We start from the raw sequence: 22,740 nt of genomic DNA on the forward strand, positions 1-22,740 counted from the left end.
CACCACCCTATCCACCTGTGACTCCACTTTCAAGGAGCTATGAATCTGTACTCCCAGATCTCTTTGTTCTATAACTCTCCCCAACGCCCTACCATTAACGGAGTAGGTCCTGGCCCGATTCGATCTACCAAAATGCAGCACCTCACATTTATCTAAATTAAACTCCATCTGCCATTCATCGGCCCACTGGCCCAATTTATCAAGATCCCGTTGCAATCCTAGATAACCTTCTTCACTGTCCACAATGCCACCAATCTTGGTGTCATCTGCAAACTTACTAACCATGCCTCCTAAATTCTCATCCAAATCATTAATATAAATAACAAATAACAGCGGACCCAGCACCAATCCCTGAGGCACACCGCTGGACACAGGCATCCAGTTTGAAAAACAACCCTCTACAACCACCCTCTGTCTTCTGTCGTCAAGCCAATTTTGTATCCAATTGGCTACCTCACCTTGGATCCCATGAGATTTAACCTTATGTAACAACCTACCTTGCGGTACCTTGTCAAATGCTTTGCTGAAGTCCATGTAGACCACGTCTACTGCACAGCCCTCATCTATCTTCTTGGTTACCCCTTCAAAAAACTCAATCAAATTCGTGAGACATGATTTTCCTCTCACAAAACCATGCTGACTGTTCCTAATTAGTCCCTGCCTCTCCAAATGCCTGTAGATCCTGTCCCTCAGAATACCCTCTAACAACTTACCCACTACAGATGTCAGGCTCACTGGTCTGTAGTTCCCAGGCTTTTCCCTGCCGCCCTTCTTAAACAAAGGCACAACATTTGCTACCCTCCAATCTTCAGGCACCTCACCTGTAGCGGTGGATGATTCAAATATCTCTGCTAGGGGACCCGCAATTTCCTCCCTAACCTCCCATAACGTCCTGGGATACATTTCATCAGGTCCCGGAGATTTATCTACCTTGATGCGCGTTAAGACTTCCAGCACCTCCCTCTCTGTAATATGTACACTCCTCAAGACATCACTATTTATTTCCCCAAGTTCCCTAACATCCATGCCTTTCTCAACCGTAAATACCGATGTGAAATATTCATTCAGGATCTCACCCATCTCTTGTGGTTCCGCACATAGATGACCTTGTTGATCCTTAAGAGGCCCTACTCTCTCCCTAGTTACCCTTTTGCCCTTTATGTATTTGTAGAAGCTCTTTGGATTCACCTTTGCCTGATCTGCCAAAGCAATCTCATATCCCCTTTTTGCCCTCCTGATTTCTCTCTTAACTCTACTCCGGCAATCTCTATACTCTTCAAGGGATCCACTTGATCCCAGCTGCCTATGCATGTCATATGCCTCCTTCTTCTTTTTGACTAGTGCCTCAATCTCCCGAGTCATCCAAGGTTCCCTACTTCTACCAGCCTTGCCCTTCACAATTTCTGGGCAATTCGATAACTTGCTAAGTGCAGCAGTGTAGTGGTTATGGTACTGGACTAGTAATCTTGAGGTTTGAGTGTTCAAATCTATGGCAATCTGTGAAACTGAATTTTAATAAAATTTGGTAATTCAACGGCCATCACTAGAAAAATGACCATGAAAGCTGTTGGAATGCTGTAAAAAGCCAAATACTTCACTCCTTCCCTTCAGGGAAGGGAGCCGGTCACCTCTACTCAGTCTGGCCCTCTTAATGCCCTCTGAAGTGGCCTAACAAAGAAGGAAGCCCACCACCACTCTCTCAGAACAACTAGGGATAGACAGTAAATATGGGCTTGAGAGCTTCACCCACATCCCAAGAATAAACTCAGAAAAATTCCTCAACACAAATAATTGTTTTTAGATGTAGTGAGAGTACTTTTAAGGAGTCATATTATATAGGATGAGCTGCTATAAAATAAAGGACAACAAAATGCAATTATATAAAATAGGCTCATATTGTAGGGGCAAAATAAACTGCATGGCCCCAGACAGAACCACTCAAAGAACCTAACAACTGCTTCAACTACAGAAGCTGCAAATAGCTGAAAGCTGTTCAAGTACACTGCAAGACAAGGGTTGCTCTCCTTGGAACAGAGACGGTTGCGAGGAGATTTGATCGAGGTATTCAAAATCATGAAGGGTCTAGACAGAGTAGATAGAGAGAAACTGTTCCCATTGGCGGAAGGGTCAAGGACCAGAAGACACAGATTTAAGGTGATTGGCAAAAGAACCAAAGGCGACATGAGGAAAAACTTTTCTTTAAACACAGCGAGTGGTTAGGATCTGGAATGCACTGCCCGAGGGGGTGGTGGAGGCAGATTCAATCATGGCTTTCGAAAGGGAACTGGATAAGCACTTGAAAGGAAAAAATTTGCAGAGCTAAGGGGAAAGGGTGGGGGAGTGGGACTAGCTGGATTGCTCTTGCATCGAGCTGGCGCGGACTCAATGGGCCGAACGGCCTCCTTCCGTGCTGTAACCTTTCTATGATGCTATGATTTGTCTTTTGAACCAAGGTTTTTATAGACTACTTACAAGAAACAAGAATGACCAGTTTTAAGGTAATGTAATCATCTACAGTCGAACTAAATCCAAACCGTTACACAAAAATGCAGAATTTGCATGTGTTATGCTGCCAATATTGAAAATGTTGAGAAATAAAAATGTGAAGACTGGTGAAAGACCTGTGCTTGAATCAGAAATCCTGTAAAATGAGAGAAGTTGGGAAGCAATTGAGGCTTCATAACTTATGTCTGAATCAAATATACGTCTATCTATCTGGAGTCAAATACCTTTATAAATACTATCAGCGATTCTTTGAGTATAAAAGGCAGATAAATTTTCCTGAGACTGTCCAACTTATCAGCATTCTGAAGTAACGGGAGTTGGTGTGACTCTCAATATGATTGTAAGTTTAACCTTTACAATAATCACCATCTGGATTTAAAGATGCATTTTTAAAAAAATACTTTTCTGGTTTTCTCTGCTCATCCGTCCCCCAGCCAAGCTAGGTAGGCAACTAACTCCTGCCAGCATCTGCAGGGATCAGGCTGCAACGAGCATGCTAGCACAGATTTAGTGGATCTGTGTGCTATTTTCTTCCCTTCTTCACATCACATATGGGAAAGAACCAAACATCCAACTTGGTGACAACACAATCAAAAGTGGCAACTCATCAGTGGGAATCTGCAGGTGCAAATCACTATTGCACACTGGTTTGATGCATCACATATTCATCTCTGTCATTTCCTATATGATGAGTTGCCAATCTCAATTTGGATGTCTGGGAAACAGCAAGATGGAACGAGCCACTTCCTCATTGTAAAGGAGGCCAGGGATGGCGGGGTGGAGGAGAGGAAAAGAGAGAGAAGTGAGTCAGCCCATGCTGTCCTCATGCACTACCTAACAGCCGTTCATAGACCAGTGTTGGCAAAAGTCTGGGAAACAAGTCACCTTACCAACCTCCCAGTTAGAGGGTAGCACATGAAAGGAAAAAAATAAATAAAAACACATCTGAAATAAGTAAATAGTTATTACTGAATGACTCAGTCAGACAGAGTGACTGAGCATTGGGAAACTCGGTTTTCGCTCTGAGTCCACAAAAACTAAGAGTTGGAACATTCAGTGCTATTACTCTCTAGGGTTGATTTTTTTAAAATTTGGCAATTCCAATAGCATAACAAATGTCAGGCCTCTGTTTTTTCCCCCCTTGGTGGACCAGCACCGGACTGTAGGAGACCAGGAGTGCCAGACTCGGCCAGGAGCAGGAGTGCAGCTGCATTGAGCAGAAAATTACTTTGACGTGCATTGAAGTAAAACTCCACATGACTTTTTGTACGGCTCTTAACCAGGGCAAGAACTTGTAAATTCAATACGTTAAAAACCAAATGTACAAGAAACTTCCTCAAATAACTAAATGCCTTGTATCAATATAACTGTTTTCTTGAATTGAAAGCAAGCATATAACTGAAAAGGTACACTTCAGGAAAGAGATTGTTAAACTTTCAAAGCCTAATACCTAATAGCACAGATTTCTCATTAAACTGAAAAATGTTGTTAGGACATCTGTACTTTTGCCCAAATACAAAAAGAGATTCCCCCTTAAAAAGACAGACACAGGTGATTTTGTAATTGAAAATCAGGAAACGGCAGACGTAAGAACATAAGAAATAGAAGCAGGAGTAGGCCACACGGCCCCTCGAGCCTGCTCAGTCACTCAATCAGATCATGGCTAATCTTCTACCTCAACTCCACTTTCCCGCCCAATCCCCATATCCCTTGATTCCCCTAGAGCCCAAAAATCTAGCGATCTCAGTCTTGAATATATTCAATGACTGAGCATCCACAGCCCTCTGGGGTAGAAAATTCCAAAGATTCACAACCCTCTGAGTGAAGAAATTCCTCATCTAAGTCCTAAATGTCTAACCCCTTACCCTGAGACTATGTCCCCTAGTTCTAGACTCTCTAGCCAGGGGAAACATCCTCTCAGCATCTACCCTGTCAAGCCCTCTGAGAATTTTGCGTTTCAATGAGATCACCTCTCATTCTTCTAAACTCCAGAGGGTATAGGCCCATTCTACTCAATCTCTCCTCGTAGGAGAGCCCTCAACCTTGGTTGCATCGCCTCTAAGGCAAGCATATCCTTCCTTAGGTAAGGAGATCAAAACTGTTCACTACTCCAGGTGAGGTCTCACCAAACCTCTGTACAATTGCAACAAGACTTCCTTCCTCATGTACTCCAACTCCCTTGCAATAAAATCCAACATACCATTTGCCTTCCTAATTGCTTGCTGCAACTGCATGTTAACTTTATGGGTTTCATGGACAAGGACACCCAAATCCCTCTGAACACCAACATTTAATAGTTCTTCACATTTAAAAAATATTCTGTTTTTCTATTTTTCCTACCAAAGTGAATAACCTCACATTTCCCTACATGATACTCCATCTGCCACCTTCTCGCCCACTCACTTAACCTGTCGATAGCCCTTTGTGTCCTCATCACAGCTTACTTTCCCACCTAGCTTCGTGTGGTCAGCAAACTTGGATACATTACACCCAGTCCCTTCATCGAAGTCATTAATATAGATTGTAAATAGCTTAGGCCCAAGCACTGATCCCTGCAGCACCCCACTAGTTACAACCTGTCAGCCTGAAAATGACCCGTTTATCCATACTCTCTGTTTTCTGTCCGTTAACCAATCCTCTATCCATGCTAATAGATCACCCCCAATCCCATGAGCCCTAATCTTGTGTAACAAACTTTTATTTGGCACTTTCAAAATAGCTAATTTGTTTTGGTCTTTACAGTAGAGGATGAGGATAGAGTACCAGAGATACAAGGAAAACTAAATGATACCCGGACTTCAAGGGTTAAGTTACGAGGAGAGATTACACAAATTGGGGTTGTATTCTCTAGAGTTTAGAAGGTTAAGGGGTGATCTGATCGAAGTTTATAAGATATTAAGGGGAACGGATAGAGTGGATAGAGAGAAACTATTTCCGTTGGTTGGGGATTCTAGGAGTAGGGGGCACAGTCTAAAAATTAGAGCCAGACCTTTCAGGAGCGAGATTAGAAAACATTTCTACACACAAAGGGTGGTAGAAGTTTTGAACTCTCTTCCGCAAACGACAATTGATACTAGCTCAATTGCTAAATTTAAATGGTATTAAGGGATATGGGCCAAAGGCAGGTATATGGAGTTAGATCACAGATCAGCCATGATCTTATCAAATGGCGGAGCAGGCACGAGGGGCTGAATGGCCTACTCCTGTTCCTATGTTCCTATGTTCAAAAGGCAGGAACTAACTAGATTCACTATAAGTACAAAAATGGTGATGGAGAAACTAATGAGATTAAAGATAGACAAATCTCCAGGACCTGATAGTTTCCACCCCAGGGTATTGAAAGAAGTAGTTGAGGAAATTGTTGATGTGTTAGTCACAATCTTCCAAAACTCTCTCGATTCAGGAGTTGTCCCCTTGGATTGGAAAACTGCCAATGTCACTCCATTATTTAAGAAGGTTAGGAGGATAAACTAGGAAATTATAGGCCTATTAGTCTAACGTCTGTTGTGGGGAAGTTACTAGATTGTGTTATTAGGGACAAATATGAGCTGATCTGAGAGAGTGAGCATGGATTTGTAAAGGCTGAGTCATGTCTAACGAACCTAGTTGAATTTTTTGAGGATTTTTTTTTAAACTAACATGGTAGATAAGGGATAAGGTAGAGTCTAGGAATGTTATTTATATGGACTGCCAAAAGGCATTCAATAAGGTTCCACATAAGAGAACCTTATTGAATGCCTTTTGGCAGTCCATGGTAACAAAATGAGAGCGCATGGAATTAGAGGCAACCTATTGGCTTGGATAGGGAATTGGTTAGGAGGTCGGAGACAGTGCGTAGTGAATAATGGGTATTGTACTCAAAATGGCAGGATGTGACCAGTGGTGTCCCTCAGCGATTCGCACAAGGGCCTCAACTTTTCACTCTATTTATAAATGACTTGGATGAAGGAATGGAGAGCCGTATATCTTAAGTTTGCTGATGACACTAAGTTAGGTGGGCACAGTCAACAGCGTACCTGGAAGCAGAAAATTGCAAAGGGACATTGAGAGATTAAGTGAGTGGGCAAAACTGTGGCAGATGGAGTTCAGGGTAGGAAAGTGTTACTTTGGACCTAAGAAAGGTAGATCAGAGTATTTTCTAAATGGCGGGAAGCTGGGAACTATGAATGAGCAGAGGGATTTAGGGGTCCAAGTAAAGAAATCACTAAAAGCCAGTGGACAGGTACAAAAAATAATTTAAAAGGCTAATGGAATGTTGACCTTTATCTCAAGGAATACAAAGGTGTGGAAGTTATGTTACAGCTGTACAGAGCTCTGGTTAGACCACATCTGGAGTACTGTGTTCAGTTCTGGGCACTGCACTTCAGGAAGGATATATCAGCCTTGGAGGGGGAGCAGCACGGATTCGCCAGTATGATACCGGGGCTAAAAGGGTTAAATTATGACAGGTTGCGTAGACAAGGCTTGTATTCTGTTGAATATGGACGATTAAGGGGTGATCTAATTGAGGTGTTTAAGATGATTGAAGGATTTGAGGGGGTAGATGGAGAGAAGCTATTTCCTCTGGTCCAGAACAAAGGGGGCATAACCTTAAAATTAAAGCTAGGCCATTCAGGGGATATCAGAAAACACTTCTTCACACAAAGGGTGGTGGAAATCTGGAACTCCCCATCCACCCCCAAAAAAAAACCTGTTTGGCTAGGTCAATTGAAAATTTGAAAATTGCGATTGATAGATTTTTGTTAGGCAAGAGTATTAAGGGTTACGGAACCAAGGTGGGTAGATGGAGTTAAGATACAGATCAGCCATGAATGGCAGGAGAGGCTCGAGGGGCTGAATAGCTGACTCAGGTTCCTCGATCAAAATTAGTAAGAAGCAATCGTTTCTACTTTGTATTCCTAAAGTATTGATCACTGAATATGACGCGCTCACACACACTTTTAATTTTGAATAGTTACACAGTCTCAGGTTCCATTTAGAGCAACAATGAAACTCGGATTCTCTGTCAATTTAAACTCTTGTAAAATTAGCAATTCAAAATGTAGATTTAACAAATGCTTCCATTTCTTCAAAAACATATACCCATTTATATTTAATTAGCCACAAATTAATTTTTAACCAAGAGACTTGGGGCCCGATTTTAGCACCCGCTACCAGGTGCGTTCTCGGCGGGGGGGGGGCCTGAAAATCCCGAAATCCAGGTGCAGGACCGGATCGCGCCTCGATCCCGCCCACTTCCGGGTTCCCCGATGACGCGCCGGCGTGCGCGCGCAGCCCCCGCTGGTGGGAATCCCGCAGGCAATTAAAGCCAGCGGGATGCCACTTGACAGTATTTACTTTGCTTGTTCAGGTCATTAACTGACCTGATTAAGGGACTGTGTGTGATTTTTGATCAACATGGGACTGTTTCACACACTGGGGGAAACACTCCCAGCTCGAATGGACGTGTTGCAGCTGTTAGCCTGTGGAAGCTGCAAAGGTCCATTCGACAGGTGGGGGGGGTGGGGGGGGGGGGGGAAGAGACCCTCACCCATAGCAGGATGCCACTCTGTCACTTGGGACAAAGTTTGGCCTCCACCACCCTCCTCCTGATGGTCGAAGTCACCAACCTGCACACTCACCCCGGGGTGCGGACCCCTTCAGATGTACATCTTGCGGATGGGGGCCGCCGTAGCTGCAGTCATGACCTCCTCGGAGGGCGAACAGCATCACCAGCCTCACCAGCCTCGACATCCACCTCTGACACGTGGAGCTCCACAACACAGTGCTTTGACACATCCACCTGTACAGCAGGCGGGAGGGCAACCGCAGAGAGAGATGCGTCGCAGACGGCACTACCCTCGCCACAGGGTCCACAGACCGAGGCTCAGCTTCCTGGACCTCTCTGAGCAGCAGTGCACACAGAGGCTCAGAGTCAGTCGAAATGTAGCCATGGACATCTACAGCCTCTTTCATGCCGAGCTGCTCCTGGCTGGCCCGAGCACCATCTTCTAACCTGTCGCTGTCAAAGTCACCACTGCCCTCCCGAACTTCTGCTCCACAGCCTTCCAGGCTGCAACCGGGGACATCGCCGATGTCTCTCAGTCGTCTGCGCAGAAGAGCCCTGCAAATACACCTACACCCACTCTGCAGTGACACACTGGGTGGCATCAGTGGTGGGTCCTCATAGGGATACCCAGGAGCGGGCATTATTGCACAAACCGGACAGGATTTGCGAAGACATGGCAGTAGTGGTGCCAATATAATGTGTGATGTGAGTTGTTCTTTAATTCAATAGAAGTAAGAACCATGACAAACCCTCAAACACCCTTGTGCATCCCCTTCATGCTCACGACACGTTTGCCTTACGCTGCCTACTGCACATGTGTGATGCATGCCCTGTGGCTGCAGCACAGGTAGTGGCAGGTTGAGTGAGGCTGGCCGTGAAAGAGATGCACGAGAGGGTGAGTATGGGTTAGAGCCATGAGATTGTATGAGGATTGGGTTGAGTGGTAGTGGCGGGATGAGTACTGGCGAGGTGAGTAGGTGCAGGTAAGATGAGGATGAGGTTTGAGTGGGTATGAGGAGTGATGTGACAGAGTAGTGTTGGCAGTGCCGAAGGAGATGTGGGGTGGGGGCAGTGTTGTGGCAGACGGAGTGTAGGGGAAAGACTCCGTGTTCTCACTGTGGCTGACCTTCTGAGGTTGTTGGAGCGCCTCCTGCACTGTATGCAGGTGGGCGATATGTTGGTGGCGCAGGTGACCTCCTCTGCCACCTCGAGCCAGGCCTTCCTGGTGGCAGAGGCAGGCCGCTTCCTCCCGCCCGCCAGGTGGAAGATCTCTGTCCTCCCCCTCCTCCTCACCCCATCTAATGATACCTGGGGTGAGGCATCATTAAACTGGGAGCAGCCTTCCCCCTGGGCTGCTCCAGGCTGTCATTTTTGCTGTTTGTGGCAGCATCTGTCAGTGGAGGACTGCCCCTTTAAATAGAGCTCCTCCAGCTGACAGATCTTACTGCGCATGCTCAGTCCGCCCGACGCGCAGATCAGCAGTGGAGAACCTGGAAGACAAGGTAAGTGGATCCAATTAGTGGATTGCCTGCTACGATCGCGCGGGCAACCCACTAATTTCACCGGGCGCGTCACCCGCCGAGAACCCGCACCCCTGGTAAAATCGGGCCCTTGCTATTCAAGTCATATAATCAATTAAACTAATTTACATTAACAGAATAGGCACATCATAATACTGATTAGATGCTTATGAAATTGAGTTATAAGAATACTGGAAACCAATACAGTACAGAGAGTGAACATACTAGCCAGAATTTTCTTCTGCGCTCGCCAGCACTGCTCATTTTAACGAGAGGAAAATTGGAGTCTGGCAAGCTGCAGAAGCAGAAAACCTATCTACAATAATAAACACTTATGCAGCTAGAAAGGGAGAGGGAAGAACCAGTTGTTGTGGTCTACGTCAGAACCAATGACATAGTAAGAAACAAGGAGGAGGGCCTGCTAAGAAAGTACCAGGAGCTAGGGTGGTAATCTCAGGATTACTATCTGACCCACATGCAACTTGGCATAGGGAGAGACAGATCAGGAAAGTAAATGCGTGGCAGAAAGAGTGGTATGGGAAGGAGGGGTTCCATTTCGTGGGACACTGGTACCAGTACTGGGAAAGGCTGCAACCAAGGTCCTCGCGGAAAGGATCAATAGGCTGTAGAAAGGACTTCAAACCAATAAAGGAGGGGCAGGGGGATAAGAAAAAGGGATGAGAACAAAGGTCAGAGTATAAAAAGAGATAATACATATACTCTGGGTACAGTAAAGGTTATAGGAAGTAACATGGTGAATAAGGGAGTGTCTATTGATGTTATCCATATGGACTTCCTGAAGGCATTCAATAAGGTTCCGCACAACAGATTATTAACAAAAATGAAAGCTCGTGGAATTGGAGGCAACCTTGAGACATTGGTCGGGAGGTAGGGATAAAGGGAAATTATTCTGATTGGCAGGTGTGACCATTGGTATTTCCTAGGGATCTGCACTGAGGCCTCAGCTTTTCACCACATGTACATCAATGACTTGGATGAAGGAATATAAAGTTGTATATCCAAGTTTGCACATGACAAGTTGGGAAACACAGTAAGTCATGCAGATGGGAGCAGGAAGTTACAATGGGACATAAACAAATTGAGTGAGTGGGCAACACTATGGCAAATGGAGTTCAATGTAAGAAAAATTTGTGAGGTCATCCATTTTGGATCCAAGGAAGAGAAATTGGAGTATTCTCTTCATGGTGAAAAACTAGGAACTGTGGAGGAGCCAAAAGTTTTGGGTGTCCATGTACACAGATCACTAAAAGCTAGTGGACAGGTACAAAAAGTATTTCAATATTTGCCTTTATCTCAAGGGGGCTGGAATACAAAGAGGAGGAAGTTAAGCTTCAGTTGTACAGAGCCTGGGTTAGACCCCATCTGGAGCACTGCCTTCAGTTCTGGGCACCGCACCTCAGGAAGGATATATTGGCCTTGTAGGGAGAACAGCATTGATCTACCAGAATGATACCGGGGCTAAAAGGGTTAAATTATGAGGACAGGTTGTATAAACTTGGCTTACATTCCCTTGAGTATAGAAGGTTGAGGGTTTTGTTTTATTCGTTCATGGGATGTGGGTGTCGCTGGCAAGGCCGGCATTTATTGCCCATCCCTAATTGCCCTTGAGAAGGTGGTGGTGAGCTGCCTTCTTGAACCACTGCAGTCCGTCTGGTGAAGGTTCTCACACAGTGCTGTTAGGGTCCGGTGCCTAGTGGTCTGTCCGGTTTTATTCTTATTATGACTTTTTTTAAGCGAGATTGTACAACTGAGTGGCTTGCTTGGCCATTTCAGAAGGCGATTAAGAATCAACCACATTGCTGTGGGTCTGGAGTCACATATAGGCCAGACCGGGTAAGGACGGCAGGTTTCCTTCCCTAAAGGACATTAGTGAACCAGATGGGTTTTTACGACAATCCGGTAGTTTCATGGCCACCATTACTGATACTAGTATTTTAATTCCAGATTTTATTTAATTAATTGAATTTAAATTCCCCAGCTGCCGTGGCAGGATTTGAATTCATGACTCTGGATTATTAGTCCGGGTCTCTGGATTACTAGTCCAGTAACATAACCACTATGCTACCGTACCCTAATCTGATCTAATCGAAGTTATTAAAATGAGAAAAGGATTTGATAGAGTAAATACAGAGAAACTATTTTCTCTGGTGGGGGGAATCTAAAACAAGGGGACACAATCTTAAAATCAGAGCCAGGCTATTCTGGAGTGAAATCAGGAAGCACTTCTTCACAAAAAGGGTAGTAGAAATCTGTGAATGTTGAAATTTTGAAGACTGAGATGGGTAGATTTTTGTTAGGTAAGGGCATCAAAGTCTATGGATCAAAGGCAGGTAATGGAGTTGAGGTACCGATCAATCATGATTTGACTGAATGGCAGAAGAGGCTCGAGGGGCTGAACGGCCTACTCCTGTTCCTATTCTCCTATAAAATAATTGACAACTAGAAGTGGTTACAATATTGATTATAGTGCCTCACAATAGATGGCTCTTCAGTAACATGTTATTATGCACCAACAAGAAGTGCACAGGCCAATTTCAGGCATGCCGTGCTGCTGACCTAATAACCAAAGACCCATCCATGTTGTTCACATTCCCAACTAATGATTAATGATTGCGTCACTTACCACTGTACATTTATGTTGTTGAAACTGATGATTTCAAGGAAAGATGGTCAGCGTAAACAATGAAAAAAAATTGTGTTTCCTACGATTTCCCAAAGAATGGATCAACCCAGGCCTCCATTATCCAGTAATCAGTGCCAGGCATCCAAACCTCCCAACTTGGTGGTGAGATCATCAGAAAGAATGGGAAATAAATTCTCATCTGTCCTCTCTCTGAAAATAATTTCATTTAAGCAGGAACCTCTTCAAAGCAGTTCCTGGATCCAAAAAATTCCATTGTACAAGCTTCATCTTTCTGGTCATTATTTCTTTAAACAAATTACATTTGTCCACCCCAGTCCATCACCGGCATCTCCACATCATTATTTCTTTAAACGGTCTTGCAAAAATTAAATTACAAGAGACTTAGAACAGAGAGCAAGAGAAACTTTATATAGAGTTGTGACAGAGTGGAATTCACTTCCAGGGTTAGTGATTCAGGCAGAAACAATGTCAACATTCAAGATTAGATTAGTTAGTTAGGTGGGTGAAGGAAAAGAGGACCATAGTAGGTACAGCACAGGAGGCGATCATTCAGCCCACCGTGCCTGATAAAGCGTACAAAAACAGGGCAGGTAAATGCTATTTTTTTATCTTCTCTTTACCACCTTGGGCCCCTCTCTTGTCTCCTCCCCTTCCTGTCACCTACTCATGCCACCTTTCACTTCTCCCCTCTCGGGTACTTCCCCCCCACCCCAATTCCTACCCCAAACCTTCACTATACCTCTGCATTCCTACTCTCCTGCCACTGTCCCAGGCTTTAATCCTTCTTGGATAAGCCCACAGCTACCCTCTGTGCCCCTCCCATCATTCTCTGCCGGGACCATCGAAGCATTCGTCGCTTCCTCCTTACTGCCCCATCCTCCCCTCTCGTCAACCTTCCCTTCCAGCGCGCCCGCTGGTGACTAATCTCGTCAACCTCCTTCCTGTCCACTCACCACTTACCTCTAGGTCTTTGCCAGGTCAACAATCACCACCCGCCCCCGCATTCCCCTCCAGAATGTCCGTTCACTCGCAAACTAGGCCTTTTGCCATCCACAACATTTTTGTGGATTATTGCATTGACATCATGGCTTTAACGGAAGCTTGGCTCACGGGTGGAGACACCTTTGCCCTTTACTGAAGCCTGTCTGCCTATCTGTACTTTCCACTACCTACCCCACGCAAACCATGTAGTGGCCGTGTGACCCTTACCAAATCTCACCTGCGTCTCTGCCACTACTCCTCGAGTACCATTTCCTCCTTTAAGCACCTCACCTTGTTTCAACCCTCTTGCCTGTCCTTTACAATCATCGTCCTCTACCACCCACTCAAGCTTCTCACCGAAATATCGTCACTCCTTTCCTCCCTCAGCACTCAGCGACTCCTCATCCTCCAAGATTTCAATCTCCATTTCGGCTCACCTTGCCCTCTTCCCCTCCGGGTTCACTGCCCTCCTGTCTTCCCCTAACTTCTCCCTCCATATTCTCCTACCCATATTCATGAAATCCCCATCGACCTTGCCATCTTGTGCAGCCTCTCTACTCCTTTTGTCTCAATCACAGAAAAGGCCATCTCTGATCATATCCTCGTATCCCTCACCACTCAGCCTTCCCCCTTCTTTCTGGACCCACCCCAGGAAAAAAGCTGCACGTTCAAACTCCCAACTCTCTAGGTGTTGGCATTCCATTCTCCAGGGCACTCTGCAGCTGTCGATCTGCTCGGTTACTCTCTCAAAAAAAATCTACGGCACAGAAGGAGGCCATTCGGCCCATCGTGTCCACACCGGCCAAAAACGAGCCACCCAGCCTAATCCCACTTTCCCGCATTCGGTCCGTAACCCTGCAGGTTACGGCTCTTCAAGTGCACATCCAGATATTTTTTTAAAATGTGGAGGGTTTCTGCCTCTACCACCCTCTCAGGCAGTGAGTTCCAGACCCCCCACCACACTCTGGGTGAAAGCATTTCTCCTCATTTCTGCTCTAATCTTTCTTTAAATCTATGCCCCCTGGTTATTGACCCCTCCGCTAAGGGAAATAAGTCCTTCCTATCCACTCTATCTAGGCCCCTCATAATTTTGTACACCTCAATCAAATCACCCCTCAGCCTCCTCTGTTCCAAGGAAAACAACCCCAGCCTATCCAATCTGTCATCATAGCTAAAATTCTCCAGTCCTGGCAACATCCTCGTAAATCTCTTCTGCACCCTCTCTAGTGCAATTACATCCTTCCTGTAATGTGGTGACCAGAACTGTATGCAGTACTCAAGCTGTGGCCTAACTAGCGTTTATACAGTTCCAGCATAACCTCCCTGCTCTTATATTCTATGCCTTGGCTAATAAAGGAAAATATCCCGTATGCCTTTTTAACTACCTTATCTACCTGTCCTGCTACCTTCAGGGATCTGTGGACATGCACTCCAAGGTCCCTCACTTCCTCTACACCTCTCAGTATCCTCCCATTTATTGTGTATTCCCTTTCCTTGTTTGCCCTCCCCAAATGCATTACCTCATACTTCTCCGGATTGAACTCCATTTGCCACTTTTCTGCCCACCTGACCAGCCCATTGATATCTTCCTGCAGTCTACAGCTTTCCTCCTCACTATCAACCTCACAGCCTATCTTTGTGTCATCTGTAAATTTCTTAATCATGCCCCCAACTTTTAAGTCCAAATCGTTAATGTATACCACAAAAAGCAAAGGACCGAAGTACCTCTGCCTTTGATGCCCTTGTCCCCAGTATAACCCTTACTGTCTCCCATCCTGGTCATTCTCTTTGGTACAGTTCCCATCTTCGTTCCCTCAACTCCAAGGGGCACAGACTTATCGAATCATAGAATGGTTACAGCACAGAAGGAGGCCATTCAGCCCATCGAGTCTGTGCCGGCTCTTTGTAGGAGCAATCCAGTTAGTCTGATTCCCCTACTCTTTCCCCATAGCCCTGCAAAATTTTTCCCTTCAAGTATTTATCCAATTCTTTTTTGAAAGCCACGACTGAATCTGCCTCCACCATCCTTTCAGGCAGCACATTCCATAACTACTCACTGCATAAAAAAAGTTTTTCCTCATGTCGCCTTTGGTTCTTTTGCCAATCACCTTAAATCTGTGTCCTCTGGTTCTCGACCCTTCCACCAATGGGAACAGTTTCTCTTCATTTATTTTATCTAAACCCTTCATGATTTTGAACACCTCGATCAAATCTCCTCTCAACCTTCTCTGCTCTAAGGAGAACAACCCCAGCTTCTCCAGTCCACATAACTGAAGTCCCTCATCCCTGGAATATTTCTAGTAAATTCCTTTTTGAACATATCTGCGCACAACTGGTTTAGCCATTCATCAGCAGCTCTGGTTGGACCACGTCAAGTACCATCAGGTCTCCTGCTCTCCTCTGCTAAGACTGCTCACTACTCCAGGATCATCCTTGAATGCAAAGATAACCCCCAACTTCTTTTCTACACTACCTATATAGGATGGAGTGAATTGATAATTTAAAATAAACATTAGGTGCACTTAAAACTCTCTAGACCAGTTTTAGCATGTTAAATGGTTAGGGTTTTCCTGGGCGAGAGGGCTGTAGACTGCATGAATGAATACAGACCTGGAGTACCGAAAAGAAAGGAATTTACCTTTATACGTCCATTCAAGCATGCATTCACATCTCATCAACTCAGTAACAGGCAAGTAATGCTGACATGTGGCTGTCTCACACATTCTTGCTTCAAACTACCACCCTAGCTTACAGCTAGCAAATCCAATATTTACTTTTGCCCCAATCTGATTTCTCATGTTAAGGCAACACCTGAGCAGACAAAATACTGGAACAAAACAATAGGTTACTCACTCTTCATACCAGTGACTCACAGAACTCCAACACAAAAATCCCACAACTCAAAATTGGAATAACACTGTATAATATGAAAGTTTTGTTATTTCCCTGTAACATTCAGTGAAACAGAAGACTTTAAAAATGTCCACCACGCAGGAATTTGCTGCTCAAACTGGTAGCCAGCTTTTGTGAATGAAATTAAAATAACTTAAAATACCAATAATCAAATGCAGTTGTGTCTTCAGACAGTAATACAGCGTATACTTTGCATGAATCTACTTAGAAAGTCACTTTACATCGTCTATGTACTGGTTAAGAAATCTGATATTTATTTACTCTATCTGCATGTACACTCCAGGTTAGAAACATTGTGATGTCTAAAAGGCTATTAATAACAAGAACCTCTCCCCACAAGTGAAACTACTGGACAGATATTAGTCAAACAGTTGCACCATAATTATCATTTAAAGACCATCCCACCCTTCCCTATAGGATTTTTTTAATACTGTAGTAATAAGTCACTAAGTACAGTAGTATTAAGTCACAAACACATACACAAATGCAATGTTTGAAAAATGTGAAATTTTTCACTTAAAACATGAATATCGAAATTATAGATTTTGTTCTTACAAAATTGTGTTGAACAATGTAACACTAAAGTTAAATGGTTTACAGCTCTCCGATGGTAGTAAAGATAGGCCCAATTTAAGATAACACATTAAGAACTATCCACAACAACAACTTGCATTTATATAGCGCCTTTAACATAGTAAAACCTCCCACGGCACTTCACAGTAACGTTAATCAAACAAAATTTGACACCGAGCCACATAAGGAGATATTAGGACAGGTGACCAAAAGCTTGGTCAAAGAGGTAGGTTTTAAAGAGCGTCTTAAAGGAGGAGAGAGAGAGGTAGAGAGGTGGAGAGGTTTAGGGAGGGAATTCCAGAGCTTAGGACCTCGGCAGTCGAAGGCACGGCCGCCAAGAAATTCAGGGATGTGCAAGAGGCCAGAATTGGAAGAGCGCAGTGTTCTAGAAGGGCTGTATGAGGTTAGAGAGATATGGAGGGATTTGAAAACAAGCATGGGAATTTTAAAATTGTGGCGTTGCTGGACCGGGAGCCAATGTAGGTCATCGAACACAGGAATGATGGGTGAACGGGACTTGATCTATGTTAGGATACGGGCAGCAGAGTTTTGGATGAGCTCAAGTTTATGGAAGGTGCAAGGAGGGAGGCCAGCCAGGAGAGCATTGCAATTGTCGAGACTAGTGGTAACAAAGGCATGGATGAGGATTGCAGCAGATGAACTGAGGCAGGGGCAGAGATGGACAATGTTAGCGGTGGAAGTAGGTGGTCTTGGTGATGGAGAGGATTTGGGGTTATAAGCTCAGTTCAGGGACAAAAGGGTTGCCAAGGTTTCAATCAGACTGGTTCAGCATCAGACAGTGGCCAGGGAGAGGGGTGGAGTCAGTGGCAGGGACTGAAGACAATGGCTTTGGTGCTCCCAATATTTAATTGTAGAAAATTTCTGTTCATCCAATCGGACAAGCTGTGTAACAAATCAAAGACAGCGAAGGAGTCAAGAGAGGTGGTGGTGAGGTAGAGCTGGGTGTCATCAGTGTACATGTGGAACCTGACGTGGTGTTTTAGGATGATGTCGCCAAGGGGCAGCATGTGGATGAGAAATAGGAGGGGGCCAGGGATAGATCCTTGGGGGACTCCAGTGGTAACCGTATGGCAGAGGAAAGAGAAGCCATTGCAGGTGATTCTTTGGCTACAACTGGATAGATAAGAATGAAACCAGGCGAGGACAATACCACCCAGCTGGACAACGGAGGAGCGGTGTTGGAGGAGGAGGATGTGGTTAACCGTATAAACGCTGCCGACAGATCGAGAAGGATGAGGAGGGATAGTTTACCACGGTCACAGTCACATGGGATGTCATTTTTGCCTTTGACAAGGGCCATTTCAGTGCCGTAGCAGAAGCGGGAACCTGATTGGTGGGGTTCAAACACGGAGTTGCGGGGAAGATGGGCATGGATTTGGGAGGCAACAACACGTTCAAGGACTTTGGAGAGGAAAGGGAGGTTAGAGATGGGGCAGTAGTTTGCAAGGACAGTGGGGTTAAGAGAGGGTTTTTTTTTTGAGAGGTGGTGGGTTATGATAGCAGATATGAAGGAGAGGAGGACAGTAGCTGAGGAGAGGGAACCATGGGGGCTAAGAAGGGAAGTTGGGTTGTCAGCAGTGTGGTGGGAATATAATATACCATTTAGGTATCTCGCAGTTTACCATGTATATTAGTTGTATACATTTTACTGAGACCAGATGATCTGAGTGGGTTATAAAGGCCCAAGCTGGTTCAGATATTTTATACATGTTATTTAAACCTAGAGAGAGAGTTACAGCCCTAAAAACTCAAAACTACAAGAACATTTTACCATTCCCAAGTATGTCTATTTTGATTTTCACCGTGGGAGTTCATCTGCCTATACCACCACCAATGTTTCCTCATCTCTGCCCTTATGACCACTGTGATTTGCAATGAGGTTGTGTGTCGAAAACAGAACATTTACCATCAGGAAGCTAAGCCTCTTCACAAGCCTACAGGAAAATTATTTTTAAAGCTATAAAATCGTAACTTTCCAAGAATATTTTTGCAAACTACCCTACATCGTTCCACTTCTCACTGCCTTGACACTAATGGGTGATCGCCAGCACTCATCCGTTACAACCAGATTACAAAAACCGTACAATGATGCTTGATCATCCCATAAATTCATATAATATCCGCATTCACCTGAAACATGCCACAACCATTGGAATCTTTTTTGCATGCTCATGTTGTCTCATTCAGTTTTGTTAATAGATCAAAGCTGCAAACAATTCCAGCAGGACATAAAATGCAATGCATGAAGCCAAGCAAGCTCAGAGCAAATAAAGATCCCAAACTAGAATGCAGCATTTCATGATTGCGTGCAATCGCAGACTGACTTCACATTCAAGCATACTCACAGGATTACATATCTATTTCACTCATTTCCCAAGCAGCGAATGTTCACAGGAAGTAAAAACATTAAAAGATTAAGCTTTCAAATCCTCAGATAGAACTTTTTCTACTTCAATTAGGATAAGATACTGTAGACAATAATTAACCTAGTCATGTTGTTCTCCTGCAGTTATAAACTAATTTCCTCCTATGCTGTACTTTCCAAAAAACTTAACTCTATTCTAAATTGGCCGAATTTTCCAGTTTGCAACATGCTTAAAGAATGAAATGGTAATTTTGAAAGAAAAAAGTTTACCAAGGATCTTTGTAACAATGTGAGCGTTGACTCAATGGGATGCCATCAAGTTGCTGAACTTAATTTTGGCATAACTTGCTTTTCTAATTTGCTCTGAAGTGCTCATCAAGCTCACTTGTATCAGAAAGTAAATCAAGTTCAACTTAGTTTCTTTGTTCAATAATAGAAGTGCAACATTTACTTTAAATGCATGGTAACTAACTGAACCACTTCTAACCCCTTTAACTGAAGTACAATGCAAACAAACCTACGCTTTTCTGAAAATTACATCGACATGCAAGTGTTAAAATGTAACAGTATTACAATACAAGTAGTATTACACATCATAGTCGTGCATTAACGGACTGCACCCTCAGTTCCCCAGGCAGCAAGTTTCCAACTCTGACTGACAATGGTTTCAGATGGCATGAAGAGGCAAGGCACACCTTCATACGGTCGGAGGGGTGGGTGGAAAAAGAGAGAGAAAGAGCATGGGAAAGAAGAGAAGTCATTGGGCAGGTTACTTTGGGTCACATTTGTATACATATCATGTGGTTTTAAAGTGGTCAGGTGAGGAATGGTGGGGAAGACTTAAAACATTATCCCATGTCTTCTAATTGTAGGGGACTGCCTTAAGCACTGGAGTGACATTGTTTGCACTGGTGACAACAGTAAAATAGGTGAAGCCATATGCACATGCAAAACTTGTACACCAGATTTTACAGTAAGTTGGAAATGCCTTTTCTTTTGAATCACATCTTAGGATTCATAAAATACAGTGTTTCTGAGTAAGTTACAAAGAATGGATTTGCTTACATCATAAACCAGTGTTGCCAGCGATTCAACTATTATTTCAACACAAAGTCAAATGTTTTTAAATAACAAACAGATCGTTTAAATTACTTCCTCTTTAATAACAGCCCATGTAATAGCGCTCAATGTACGTGTGTATCAGAGGTTACACAGAAAAGGCCTTGAGAACTTGATCAGTTTTCAGAAAACCTGAGCAGTTCTCATTCTGGAAAATGAATCTTTCCAGGGCTGTGAACCTGACCTGTGGCAGGCGCCTTCTTAAAGATAACACTAGATTCTGCAGCTGCAATATGAGAAATCCCTCTCTTCACCAGAAGATATCTTCAAAAAAAAACTTATATTAATAGATCAAAAAAAGAACCTGACCACAAGAATGCACATTAATAAAACCAGACTATACGTCAAACGAAGATTAACCTTTAAATGAGAAAACACACAGAAAAGATAAACAGGAAAACAACATAATTAATGAAGGTAACTATTCCACATAACTAAGCCAATGATATCCTTTGAAATGCAATACCTATGGGATTGAAATGGACTACTTGTTGGAAATACTTTGTTTCAACCAATTTCAAACTACAAACTTTTTTGGGAGGGAAGCAGCACAGCAACGAAGTGCAGTCAAAGATACCCATAATAAGGAGAGGCGTCATGAATGGGATCCTAGTGATTGCTGGAAGCACGCACTTAAAGAAACCATCTGAGCAGCTGCTGCACTGCACATTCAAGATCCTATCTAAACACCAGCTTCATCGATTTAAGGCAAAGAAATCACATATCCTTACCTCTTTAGGAATTGAAGTCAGCCTATTTCTGTCCGCATTAAAATTTGTCAACTTCCGCAGCTTTCCAATACTCCTTGGCAAAGACTTTCAAAAAAAAAGTTTATAGCTGTTACGCAATACATCCAAAATATGTCCAGTTCACGCTGTTCAAATATTAAAAAGGATTTTCCAAGTCTAACAAGTTCTTACTACTGACCTACCCAAACACTAGAAGTACAAAAAACTCTTTAAAAAAAAAATTAGGCCTTAAATCAAATGATTTTCATTACAGTTTTCAATACACACATATGTTCTCTTGGATATAAATACCTCCTTTTCACTGTTGATATTTCTGTGGTCACACCAGCTTAGGAATCATCAGTCTGTGCTCATCATATTCTTAACTAAATATTTAAAGTTCAAACCAACATTAAACTGGACGCTTGCTCCAAGTTACGCGGATTGTAGCTCACATGGTTATTTTATTTCACAACTCCTCCTTCACAAGCATTCAAGTGGAATGTATTGAAAGTAAACTAACAGTTTTCTCAGTTTAAAAAAACACAATTCAAGTCAAAACACTGTCTAAAACACTAGGTTGCACAGTGCTGTTTCAAACAACATTTTGCAGGTAAGTGTTGGGATATCAAATGGAAAATTGGAATCCTGAAATACTGGAAAAAATGTGGTGAGGAAGGCACAATCTTTTGGGCAAACTCAAAAGATCCAGAGGGCTACAGGAAAGAGACTGGGAAAACCGACCAACTCACCGATGAGGTAGACTTAAAACAGTGTCTTCTCAGTCTCCTCATAGAACCCCAGTAAGCCCTAACATGACAGAACTCCTCACCTTGGCAGTGTCCTATACTTGGTTCTTTGACTAAGCGACTCAATAATAAAAATACACACACACACACACACACACACACACACACACACAGCGTTTTCTTCTCCGTGCAGGCCAGAATCCTCTCTAATGGTATGACAGCCCCCTTCCCCAGCTGAATGAATGCGGACGGAACTACTGTACAAGATACCTCAAGCAGACAAAATCAAAGACTAACTGAGGCAAGATTAAGAGGGAACAAAAAACTGATCTATTGCCAACAACTGATAACTGCGCCAGCAATCTCCTTACATAAACACCAAAGTGGAAAGGCATGAGATTAGCCCTCCCCAGCAAAAAAGTTATAGATCAGGCAGAAAAGGGCAAACCACCCATGCAGTAGTCCTAGCAAAGTCATCAATATCCCCAGGGCAACCACAATAGAAACTAATGTGGATTGCCAGGGTTGTTCACAGGATTTCAGAAACACGTCGAGCTGCAATATATTAATGCACATTAACAATATACTGCAAGCAGTATTAATTATGTAGTGTACCATGACACAGTGACGGATGATCAATTAAAAAAGTGTCTGTGTGAATCATACTTGGGATTTTTTAAAATTGAGAAATACAGGAACTGTCATGTTAACAGGGATACAAAACACGATTACTGGCCCTGAAAGCCAAGTCTGCAATCGGAAGACACCTATTTCCCAATGCTAGACTCCTTGGTTTCGTAATATTGATCTACACTTCCAAAATGCCGTGCACATCTGATAACCTCCACTGTCCAAAACGTTAAATGTTAAACTGAAAATTACCTGGTGTGGCCTGTGCAAGATTTGAAGGAAGGTGTCCACAGAGGTTAGAAACAACAGACACATCAAATGGCTCTGTGTATTTGAGTTTTGGTCTAACAATGCACCCAAGCAATTGGCCAAGGTCTCTCTCTTTATCCCACCATCCCTTCCTTTCCCTTGATGGGGGAAGGG

The 22,740-nt window shown here is 43.6% G+C and overlaps 1 protein-coding gene across 1 annotated transcript in view; it reads right to left on the reverse strand.

Annotated features, from left to right (window-relative positions):
• Positions 1 to 22,740, reverse strand: part of lrrc1 (leucine rich repeat containing 1) — a 138,486-nt gene that overhangs the window by 21,749 nt on the left and 93,997 nt on the right. The window contains exon 11 of the mRNA XM_067983949.1: positions 20,942 to 21,025. Coding sequence (XP_067840050.1) covers positions 20,942 to 21,025 — 84 coding nt within the window. The remainder of the gene's footprint in view (positions 1 to 20,941; positions 21,026 to 22,740) is intronic.

This window comes from Heptranchias perlo, chromosome 5 (assembly GCF_035084215.1).
Source record: "Heptranchias perlo isolate sHepPer1 chromosome 5, sHepPer1.hap1, whole genome shotgun sequence".
NCBI lineage: Eukaryota > Metazoa > Chordata > Chondrichthyes > Hexanchiformes > Hexanchidae > Heptranchias > Heptranchias perlo.